General features: G+C 44.8%; 1 protein-coding gene across 1 annotated transcript in view; it reads left to right on the top strand.

The window, feature by feature from the left end:
- Nucleotides 1–225: 225 nt before the first annotated feature.
- The window catches only part of KIT (KIT proto-oncogene, receptor tyrosine kinase), a 153,833-nt gene continuing 142,448 nt past the window's right edge, over nt 226–11,610 (top strand). Inside the window, exon 1 of the mRNA XM_058192657.1 lies at nt 226–403. Coding sequence (XP_058048640.1) covers nt 346–403 — 58 coding nt within the window. The 5' untranslated portion in view covers nt 226–345. The remainder of the gene's footprint in view (nt 404–11,610) is intronic.

Here is an 11,610-nt window from a genome sequence, read left to right as displayed (position 1 = left end):
AGACCCGCTCAAAGCAACACCTCAGAGGGTGAGTGGGATTCCCGGCAAACCCCGCCCGCTCCTGCCCCCCCTCCCCAAAGTCCCCCCCCTCCCGCGCGCGCAAAGCTTCCCCCCCCCCTCCTCTTTGGGGTGAATCTGGTCTGGCGGAGCCAGTGGGCTGCCGGAGAGGGAGGGGCAAAGGCGTGGCCCGAAGAGGAGGAGGAGGAGGGGGCGGGAGTGGGAACTCTTCGCGCGCGGGGCTGAGACGCGCGTGTTGCGCCTGGGCTCCTTTAGGTGAGGGCGAGAGAGGCTTCGCCCGAGGAGCTCAGCCCGGAGGGACCCGCTCCCCGCTCCGACAACCCCGCTATGGGAGGCAGCTGGGCGCTTAGACTGGCTTTGCTGGCGCTTCTGGGCGCATCAACAGGTGGGCATGGAGCGGCTTCGGCGGCGGCTTCTTCTTCTCCTTCTCGGGCGGGCGGGCGGAGAACTGGCTGGCGCGGCGCTACCTGGGAACCGCCGCGCCGAGAGAGGATGAAGGGAACGGACCCCGGGAGCAGCCAGAGCCTGAGGAGCAATGGGAAAGCCGGGCTGTGTGAGGGGGGAGTGGCGGAGGTAGAGGGGGAATTTGCAGAAAGGCGGCTGCAGCGCGGCTTAGGAAAGCGGCGAATTTTCCGCGCGAGTTTCGCCCGAGATCGGTCAGTTCTTCTCCGGGATTTCGTGGATTCGGATTTCTTTCTCTCCCTCTTTCCGTCTTTCTGCCCATCTTTCATTCTCTCTCTCTCTCTCTCACTTTCCTCTCTCACTCCTTTCTCTCTCTCCCCCTCTGTCTCTCTTTCTCCCCCTCTTTCTTTTTCTCTCCCTCCTCTCTCTCCCCTTCCCCTTCTCTTCCCCTCTTTCTCCCCTTCTGTCTCTCTCCCCTCGTTCTCCTCTCTCTCTTTCTCCCCACTTCTGTCTCTTTCCCTCCTCTCTTTCCCCTTCTTTTTCTCTCCCCCTCGTTCTCCTCTCTCCCTTTTTCTCCCCATCTTTCTCTCTCTCTCTCCCTTTCGTTCTCCCTCTTCCCCTTTCTTTCTTTCTTTCTCTCTCTCCTTCTTTCTCCCCCCCAGTTCTTTCTCTCACCCTCCCTCCCTCTTTCCCCCTCTCTTTCTTTCTCTCTCCCCTTTCTCTCTCTCTCCTTTTTCTCCCCATCTTTCTCTCTCTCCTCTCTCCTTCTCCCTTTCCCTTTTTCTTTCTTTCTTTCTACCTTGATGAACGTATCTTTTCTTTTATGTACACTGAGAGCATATGCACCAAGACAAATTCCTTGTGTGTCCAATCACACTTGGCCAATAAAATTCTATTCTATTCTATTCTATTCTCCTTCTCCCCACTCTTTCTTTCTCCCCTCTCCCCTCCCTTTCTCCCCCTTTCTTTCTTTCTTTCTTTCCCTCTCCTCATTTCTTTCTCTCACCCCTTTTTTTCTCTCCCTCTCTCTCCTTCTCCCTCTCTCTCTTTCCCCCTCCCCCTCCCCCCTTCTCCCCACCTCCCCTCCATTCACAAATGCTGTGTTTTAAAGCTAGGTCGTTAACTAGGAGCGAAGTTCCCAGATCCACTCTCGAGACGCGCCTTTTTCTTTTAAAACCTCTTAAAGCGATTTAAGGTGGAAGTTTGCGTTCTCTCGCACGCTCCGCCGCTGGTGCGTTACTTTTAAAGTGAATTTCCACCGGCTTCGAGGGAGATGGGAAAAGCGTAGCCGGTGTTTGGAGGAGTCCAATCGGCGCCTCCTTGAATCGCACCGGTGGGCTGTTTCCCAGGGCTCTGAAAACGAGGAGGAACACACACACACACACACACAACTGACACGGAAAATGTGTAGGAACTGCGTAGCTCCATCCTGTTCCTTCAATCTAAGCTTCGCGTTCCCTTTATTTCCTCGTCGATCAACAGATTAATGCAAAGGACAGAAGCTGAATTTTGCGCTGTTTTCACCCCATTACGAAGTGCGGAGCTTTCCTGCTTTGCTAAAACTCATTTCCCGATACCTACGCCTATAGTTTTGCAGCCTTGTCCCCCCCGCCCCCGCTTTAATGGGGAGTTTGCTCCGTGTAATTCAGGACCGCTGAATTCGGAAGACTTGCACAGGATCGCCCTGCGCAATTTAAGAGGAGGTGGTTTGAAATCAGCAGCAATATGTCCAAAGTCTGTGGGGTAGTCCCAGTTGGAAAACAAGAGGTTATTTTCGTTATTTAAGAGACAATACATGCAGAAAAACTTTGCTTTAAAAGTTCCAGAGAGACCGCCAGGAAAAATTGAGCTGGGCTACTACATCTCTCTCGATTTTTGCAAGGTTTTTTTTGTACTAACCTTTGCAAAATGATCAGCTACACCAACCCTGTCTTTAGTGAATGGAGGTAGTAATTTGAGTGGATTTACACTACCCTTCTGGCTGCTGTTTAAAAATCTTGTTCCGCGGTGCACAATTAATCCTGCACATTAACGCTTTGAGCTTATCTTCTCAAACTTACTTTCAGTGTAGGCTGAAAGGGAACCCCTACATAGGACAATAGTTGTGTACTACTTACTGCTGGGGGCCAAAGTGCAAAATGTTTACATTGTTCTTACTGTTCCCTGGCTTGATAGATTAGACCACTCTTCCTCTCAGTTATTTTTTATATCATAATTGGTTATCTATGTTGCTCTTTAACCATATCCAACCTAATTTTTTAGAAAAAACACTGTGCTGTATGTTGGCATAGGTCTGAAGTCCCACAAAGCACAATTATTTTAGTTGCAGTGCAGTCAAATTATTGGGTTTTTTTCCCCTTCAGTAAATTAACTTCCTTCAACAATCACTGCAAATGAAATTCAGTGATAGAAATAAAAAAATAATATTTGGAATGGCTTTGGACATATATACACATTGCAACAACTCCTGGGTGCACTCAGTGTGGTGTTGTGTGCTTTGTGTTGCAAATACCATTAGGTGCGCTGTGCCTCAGTTGTACTTTCTATGTAACCTGCCTAAGAGACAATTCTGCAATCTCCTTGCAGACCTTCGTTGGTTTTATTTCCAAAATATTAATGTCGGAATGTTCTGGTGGGCTCCTCAAAATACTATGCACATCCAAAGGTATAGCTAAAGGTGTTTATGTATTAGAATTTGTCAAACAAAAATGAGAACAAGAATAAAAGAATAAAAATACAATGGCAGGGACGATAGGCAACATTAGTGCACTTATGCACGCCCCCTCTACTGACCACTTTAAGTATGAAGGAAGGTCCACAAAAGTCAATTTGGGACAGAAACTGAACATTTGTATAGTTTTTGATGGATGATGAGTGGGCTGTAGGATACGTAACTGCAGTTTTAGAATTTGCCACTAAGAGGAGATGTTAATCATAATTATTCTCATTTACCTCTCCTGTTCTGTTGTAAAGTTGCTTATGCTAATAAGCCTTTGCAAGTTCTCTTTCTCCTTTTCCTCTTGCTGATTTATGCTTCTTCAGAAGGCAGAAGTACCAATCTCTTTGCCCAGGACTGTGCTTGTGGCTCACATATCACTACATCAAGTTTTTGTGGTCTAAGAGAGTGCAAAAACAATTTTTAACAGCCATGAAAACTCACATAATGGAGGCAACAGAATTTGTAACTGATTTTCTTCATTCGGCATTTCCAGTGTTGAATAGAATAGAATAGAATAGAATTTTTTATTAGTCAAGTGTGATTGGATACACAAGGAATTTGTCTTGGTGCATATGCTCTCAGTGTACATAAAAGAAAAGATACATTCGCCAAGAATCATAAGGTACATTATGAAAGATAATTGAATTGAAACATACATTAATAGTTCTGGGGATTTACCTGGCCTCAGGTTGGTCTCGACTTACAAAGACCAGTTCATTTGGAGCACAGCATTGAGTACCTACTTTTGGATATCTTCATGAAGCTAGTTTGCACGACACTTTCTTTATGCAGGTTGGGAAGAGACACTAAAACTGCTATTTATTATGAGTCACCACAATGCAAAAAAAGGGACCGTGGAAAAAGTGCAGAGAAGAGCAACAAAGGTGATTATGGGCCTGGAGGCTAAAACATATGAAGAACGGTTGCAGGAAATGGGTATGTCTAGTCTAGTGAAAAGAAGGATTAGGGTGACATGATAGCATTGCTCCAATATTTGAGGAGTTCCTATAAAGAAGAGGGAGTCAAGCTATTTTCCAAAGCACCTGAGGGCAGGACAAGTAGGAATGGGTGGAAACTAATCAAGGAGAGAAACAACCTAGAACTAAGGAGAAGTTTCCTGACAGTTAGAACAATTAATCAGTGGAACAACTTGCCTGCAGAAGTTGTGAATGCTCCAACACTGGAAAATTTTAAGAAGATGTTGGATAACCATTTGTCTAAAGTGGTAGAGGGTCTTCTGGTTGACCAAGGGGTTGGTCTAGAAGGAGGTTCAGTCTAAGTCTATTATTGTTCTATATTTACGAGTATACATAATTTAAGAACAACTTTGAGTCAAAAATCAAACCTGCCTTTATGGAGACGTCATTTGTGTTTTACTAGCTGTATGTTATTGTTTCATTATTTGGGTTAGAACTGATCTTTAGCACAAAAACGCATTGGCTCTTTTAAATATAAAAAGAATCAAGAAAGTTTGTTTTTTATATACATTAACTATTTAACCGGTATATATTTTATCTTTGTAAGTTGCCTGGAATCATTGAGAATGAATTGGGCAGCCATAGAAATTTTCTTCAATAAATAAAAATGTAGCTGAAAGTGATTTTTCTTCATTCAGTGCAGCCCAGCAAGCCAAAGGTTTGGACAACTATGTTCTAGAGCAGGGATGTCCAAACATGGCCCCTTGAAGAGTGGTGGACTTCAACTCCCAGAATTCCCCAGCCAGCAACTTGCTCATATTTATAGCTCATGCTGGCTGGGGAATTCTGGGAGTTGAAGTCCACCACTCTTCAAGGGGCCAAGTTTGGACACCCCTGTTCTAGAGTATAGTTAGAATAATGGGACATTAGTTTGAAAGTAATTTGTGAATAGCTCTGGGTGCACAGACAGCTGCCCTAGTACAACACCACTGTTTGCATAATTGCAGCATTAGTGTAAGCAGTTTCAAAGATCAATCGATCAATTCAATTAGCAGTAATGATCATTATTGTCTACGGAGATTTTCAGTCATGCGGGTCATGGTTATCCCAAAGGTGCTTTTTCAAGAGGCAACTGGACTTTCTGATTTTTCTTTGAAGCTGAAGAAGCTTCTTGGATGAGAAGCGAAACCTCTTCAGCGAAAAGCCAGAAAGTCTAGTTGCCTCTTGAAAAAAGCACCTTTGGGACAATGATTGTTTTTTTCCCCCAGAGTTAAAATTGCTTCCATTCCATTATAACAGGGCTTACAAATGAGAGTTGGGATGAATTGGGCCACAACATTTTAAAACTGGCTTGCGCAGAGAAAATAAGGACGCTGCCAAAACTTGTCAGGGGCTTTGCACTTCATTTCGCTTGGGCAAAATAGTTGTGAGTAGTTGCTGTAATGCAAAGTTTTGAGGATTAAATAGGTTAAAACGTAATTATGGCCAGGGGTGCATTTTTTTATTGCCTAACCTTTGCAACAATAACGTTATTAATTTAATTCATGTAGAGCAGCGCCCCCCCAACCTTTGGGGTACCAGGGACCGGTTCCGTGAAGACAGGTTTTTCTGCGGACCGGAAGGGGGGATGGTTTTGTGTGCCGCCTGCATCCCACGGATGGGGCTTCGTATGTTTGCGCGGTCCGGTTTCTGGCATGTTGTGGACTGGGCAGAGGGGGGGCGTTGGGACCCCGACGTAGGGGGATCACACCAATTCATTTATCGTTTTAGGAATTGTGGTGTCACAAAGTTTGAGCTACAGAAGCATCAAGATACTTGTTAAGGCAGTGAATGCATTGATGGGCACAGTGGCTTGTAGTCCAAAGGTTTTGGAGCGATAGGATCAGTGGTGGTATTCAAATAATTTAACAACCGGTTCTCTGCCTTAATGACCAGCTGGGTAGGCGTGGCTCGGTGGTCATGTGACCGTGTGGGCATGGCCAACTCAACATCACTCACGTCGATGGGCGCTTCGCCTTAGCTGTTACAATGTAATAAGGGTTAACCAGAGAGGCAGTTTCTGTAAGCAGGGCAATAAAGATTAGGCTAGAAACAACACCAGAATATTTCCTTCCTGCCTTCCTTACAGGATTAGCCCTGTAAAGTGGAAAAGAAAACAAAATAAGTTTTCTTCCAACAGCCGGTTCTCCGAACTGCTTAGAAAGTTAACAACTGGTTCTCCCGGATTGGTGCAAACCGGCTGAATCCCACCACTGGATAGGATGTGGACATGCTAAACATCTCCAGCTCTTTAAGCCAAATGCATCCTTTCCCAGAATTGTGCCACATCATCGGAGGGCAGACAGGAATAGTTGCAGCTGGTTGAAGGAATTGCAGACAGGTGCTTCCTGAGAGCTCCACGTGCTCTCAAATGCTTTTTTTCCCTTTCAAATCTGAAGAAAATCAGGGCTGCCGGGTGCTTCAGATTTGAAGGCAAAACTCAGGCCCTTGGTTGATCCAAGATTGAGTCAAAGGATCCTCCGTAGGTGTAAATTATACGTGCATTGGGGCCCACAGCAGAGAGAGAATCTTGGTCAAGAATCTTGATTCTTGTGCCTACGGTGGAAACTTTTCGGATTCGTGTAAGGATATCTTGAGATTGATGCTAGCTGCAGGTAAAGGTGTATTGAACAGTGCTAGCTACTGTTTGATCTCCCTTGGACTGCGAGGCAATCAAACCGGTCAGTCCTAGTGGAAATCAACCCTGACTGCTCTTTAGAAGGCCAGATCCTGAAGAGGAAACTGAAATACTTTGGCCACCTAATGAGAAGGAAGGACTCACTGGAGAAGAGCTTAATGCTGGGAAAGATTGAGGGCAAAAGAAGAAAGGGACGACAGAGAACGAGGTGGCTGGATGGAGTCACTGAAGCAGTAGGCATGAGTTTAAATGGACTCCAGAGGATGGTAGAGGACAGGAAGGCCTGGAGAAACGTTGTCCATGGGGTTGCGATGGGTCGGACACGACTTCGCAGCTAACAACAACGACAGCCATCGTTTGGATGGGGTCTAAATAACTTTATGAGCCATTCTATCTCTGTGGGGCAGAAGACAATCTCAATCATGCTCTGCTTATTAGCTTCCAGGGTGCAACCGAAGACAAATATTATGCTCCTTTTGAAAAAAAAAAAATGGCAACGAACAAAGTATCTGTGCCACCCAGAGATAGCTGGGGAAATATGGGGTTAGTGATAGCGGAGTCCACAGATAAGGTGACTGACACCCCTGTGTTGCGTCTTGAAAGTCTTTAGAAACAGGGTGTTTTTTTTCCCCCCAGTTAGGTGAGCCCTGAAAATCTGGTGTAACTAGAGCAAGCTGCTATTAGTAGATTACAATTGACATCTGGTCTTTCAAAGGAGGCTGCTATAGCAACTGCTGGTGGAAGTCAAACCAAGAATAAAAACCTGAAGGAGTTAAACCTAAGTAAGTCCAGTTGAAGTCAGGCATTTCACGAAAACATCGTTCAACATCTAGGTATTTTTAAAGACATTTGCACTTTTCTGAGCTTGGAGTGCAATGTTTTCCTCGCTTTGAATAGTAGAAGCTCTGAAAATATTCCTATTGTACATAATTTCTCTGTGCCTGTGTGTCTGTCTCTAAGTCTCCTTCTACATCTGCAGGTTCCTCAGTGCAATAAGTTGCACCGTGCTGTGATTCAGTTCTCATACTAACCGAGTACCTGAGTTCATACACAGTACTAACCAGTGGTGAAATCCAATTTTTTTTTTAACTATTGGTTCTTTGGGCGTGGCTTGGTGGGCATGGCAGCAGAAGGATACTGCAAAATCTCCATTCCCACCCCACTCTGGGATGAGCCAGAGGTGGTATTTGCTGGTTCTCTGAATTACTCAAAATTTTTACTACTGGTTCTCCGAACTGTTCAAAATTTCCGCTACTGGTTCTCCAGAACCTGTCAGAACCTACATTTCACCCCTGATACTAACTTAGAATGCCTTTGTTTAATAATAAGCCACAATAGTGGGGTTCGTGTATTTGTGTTAAGGCAGCATACCAAATTATGGTTTAAGATTATTTGAAAGCTTGTATATTGTTTGAGAGATATATGTGAAATTATATCAATTAGGACTTAGATTCCACTTCTCCAACTTAAGCCTTTCAGGGTGTGATGGGACTAAAATTTCTGGAATCCTTCCATGGCTTTTGTCTAAGAGTCTTGATGTTGACAGAATAACAGAAAAGATTAAGAGAGTTAGAAGGGACTTTAGAGTTCATCAAGTCCAGTGATGGGGAACCTATGACATGCCTGCTGGAAGTGGCACACAGAGCCATCTCTCTGGGTACGCAAGCCGTCACCCGTTGCCCTTTTGTGTTCTGGTGTGCCGGCTAGCTGGTCTTCACGTGCACGGGAGCACCGGAAACCAGAACAGTAGACACCCGGTGCGCAAGCATGCGCCAGGAAGATGGTCTTCTTGTTTCCAGTGGTTTTCCGGTTTCTGGCATGCATGCGCACACGAAGACCAGGTGACTGGTGCACATGCATGCACTGGAAACGAAGATTATCTTCCAGGCGCACACATGCGCACGAGGCAGCTGCTCTTCCGGTTTCCGGCACGTGCACACACGTGCCCGCACGCTCCCGTTTCGGCACTCGGTGCCGAAAAGGTTCGCCAACACCGTTCTACTCCAACCCCCCTGCACAAGCAGGAGACCCTATACCATTTCAGACAAATGGCTGCCCAGTCTCTTCTTAAAAGCCTCAATGAATTTCTGAAGGCAATTGGTTAATTGTTCTCACTGCCTAGCCATTTCTACTTACCGGTAGTTAGATTAGTTGCTTTGTTGTTGATTAGTTTCCATCCATTGCTTCTTGTCCTGCCTTCAGGTGGTTTGGAGAATAGTTTGACCCAGAAGTGGTATTCAGCTGGTTTGGACCGGTTCGAACGAACCGGTTGTAGCAACCTGCGGATGGACCCGTCCACCCCTTCTGGCGCAATATTGTCCTATATCACTGTATTTTTGATACTGTATGCATGGTGTGGATGGCACACGTGAGCGAATTGTCGTATTCTGTGACGCCACACGCATGCGCACTCACATTTCTGGTGCTGGGCGAATTGGTTGCTACAGTATGTGAAACCCACCTCTGGCTTGACCCCCTCGTCTTTATAGGAGCTCCTTGAATATTGGGACACTGCTGTCATGTCTCTCTTAGTCCTTCTTTTCATCAAACTAGTCACACCCAGTTCCTGCAACCGTTCTTCACGTTTTAGCTTCCAGCTCCCTAATCATTTTCGTTGCTCTTCTCTGCACTCTTTCCAGAGTTTCAACCTCCTTTTTATATTGTGGCGATCAAAACTGGGTGCAAATTTGGTCTTACTAAGGCATTATAAAGTGGTAACACGTCACGTGATCTTGATTCTGTGGCTCTGTTAATGCAGCTTAGGATTGCATTGGCTTTTCTTGGCAGCCGCCGCACACTGCTGGCTCATACTTTTAAGTGATGGTCCCCTGGGACTCCAAAGTCCCTCTCATAGTTATTGCTATTGAGCCAGGTTCCACCTATTCCCATGATGGCAAACTTATGGCACGAGTGCCACAGGTGGTACACAGCGCCCTCTCTGTGAGCATGGGAGCCATTGCCCCAGTTCAGCTCTGACTTGTGTGCACGTGAACCAGCTGGTGTGTGCCGGCCAGCTGGTCATTGGGTCTCTGCAGCACATGCACGGGGCAGTGGGGTGCGTGTGGGAGGCTGCACGTGCATGCGGGGGACAGGGCGCATGCGCGGGGGATGCAGCCACATTGCATTTTGGGGGTTCGGCCGAGCGTATGCGCACTTTGGGCACTTGGTCCGGAAAAGGTTAGCCATCACTGACCTATTCTATACCTATGCATTTGTTTTTTCTTGCCTAAGTGTAAGACGTTACTTTGGAATTGAATTGAATTTCATTTTGTTAGATAGGGGCCAGTGTTCAAATCTGTCAAGATCCTTTTTGGATCTGGAGCCTACCTTCTGGGGTGTTGGCTATTCCTCCCAGCTTGTCTGAATTGTCTTTTGGGCACCAGTTCGGATAAGGCTGAAAAGAATCCACCTCACAAAATCCTTGAATAAGAAAGATGTTCATTTCTGTCTCTCCCATGCAAATTGTCATATAGAATAGACCAGAATAACAGAGTTGGAAGGGACCTTGGAGGTCTTCTAGTCCAACCCCCTACTTAGGCAGGAAACCCTACACCACTTCAGACAAATGGTTATCCAACATCTTTTTAAAAACTTCCAGTGTTGGAGCATTCACAACTTCTGGAGGCAAGTTGTTCCACTGATTTATTAATTGTTCTAACTGTCAGGAAATTTCTCCTTAGTTCTAAGTTGCTTCTCTCTGATTAGTTTCCACCCATTGCTTCTTGTTCTACCCTCAGATGCTTTGGAGAATAGCTTGACTGCCTCTTCTTTGTGGCAACCCCTGAGACATTGGAACACTGCTATCATGTCTCCCCTAGTCCTTCTTTTCATTAAACTAGACATACCCATTTCCTGCAACTGTTCTTCATATGTTTTAGCCTCCAGTCCCCTAATTGTCTTTGTTGCTCTTCTCTGCACTCTTTCTAAGGTAATACAATTACCTTTGCACAAAGACTCCTATCTAAGAGGATATTCAGGTGGAACGCAGGAAAAAAAATGATTTCCTCGGACAATCATTGGGAAGATGTAGGATTGTCTGAGAAAGTAGGGGAGGCTACGAAGCATGGAACTTTGTCTATACTTGCAACATTTTGTGCCTATTTATGAAAGGAAATAAGATATATAGATGATTCTTTCAGTTCGGTCTTTCTTTCCCTATTCATGGTGAAACCTCCAGAGGTTCTCCTGAAATCTGTTTTTAATGCGTTTCAGAATATTTTCTCTTAAGAACATTATTACCACTATGTCCACTGATAATAGTCTATTAGAAAGATGAAATCGAGTCTTTTAGTTTGGACGCATTAGAGATATCTGATTTATTTTCCAGAGAAAGATTAAGCTACCTTATAATTTCTTGATAAAATATTATCTAAGGAAAACTTGGGAAACCATGTCCAGACTTAATAGCTTCTTTGGAAGATCAAAACTCATTAATGTACTCATTATTGTACTATACTAGAGTTTATTGGAGTGGTTATTCCTGCCTTCTATTCTTTGTTTACTTGCATACCGACATTGGATGACTTTTGAGTACCACTGTTTGTTTTTACTGAGAGAGACACATGGGATTAATTTATGAATACTGGGAAGCGCGGATTTGAGAGAGATGCACTGCTCTAATAGGTCTCTACCTAAGCAAATGTTAGACAGACATTTACATGAAGTTTAGGTTCTTGGTTTACTGTTTGGCAGAATAGAATAGAACAGAACAGAACAGAATAGAATAGAATAGAATAGAATAGAATAGAATAGAATAGAATAGAATAGAATAGAATAGGGAATGGGAATGGGAATGGGAAAGGAAAGGAATTTTCTATTGGCCAAGTGTGATTGGACACACAAGGAATTTGTCTTGGTGCATATGCTCTCAATGTACA

Source organism: Ahaetulla prasina, chromosome 8 (assembly GCF_028640845.1).
Source record: "Ahaetulla prasina isolate Xishuangbanna chromosome 8, ASM2864084v1, whole genome shotgun sequence".
Lineage (NCBI taxonomy): Eukaryota > Metazoa > Chordata > Lepidosauria > Squamata > Colubridae > Ahaetulla > Ahaetulla prasina.
The sequence above is the reverse complement of the archived record's forward strand: the minus strand, read 5'-3'. Positions and strand labels throughout refer to the sequence as shown.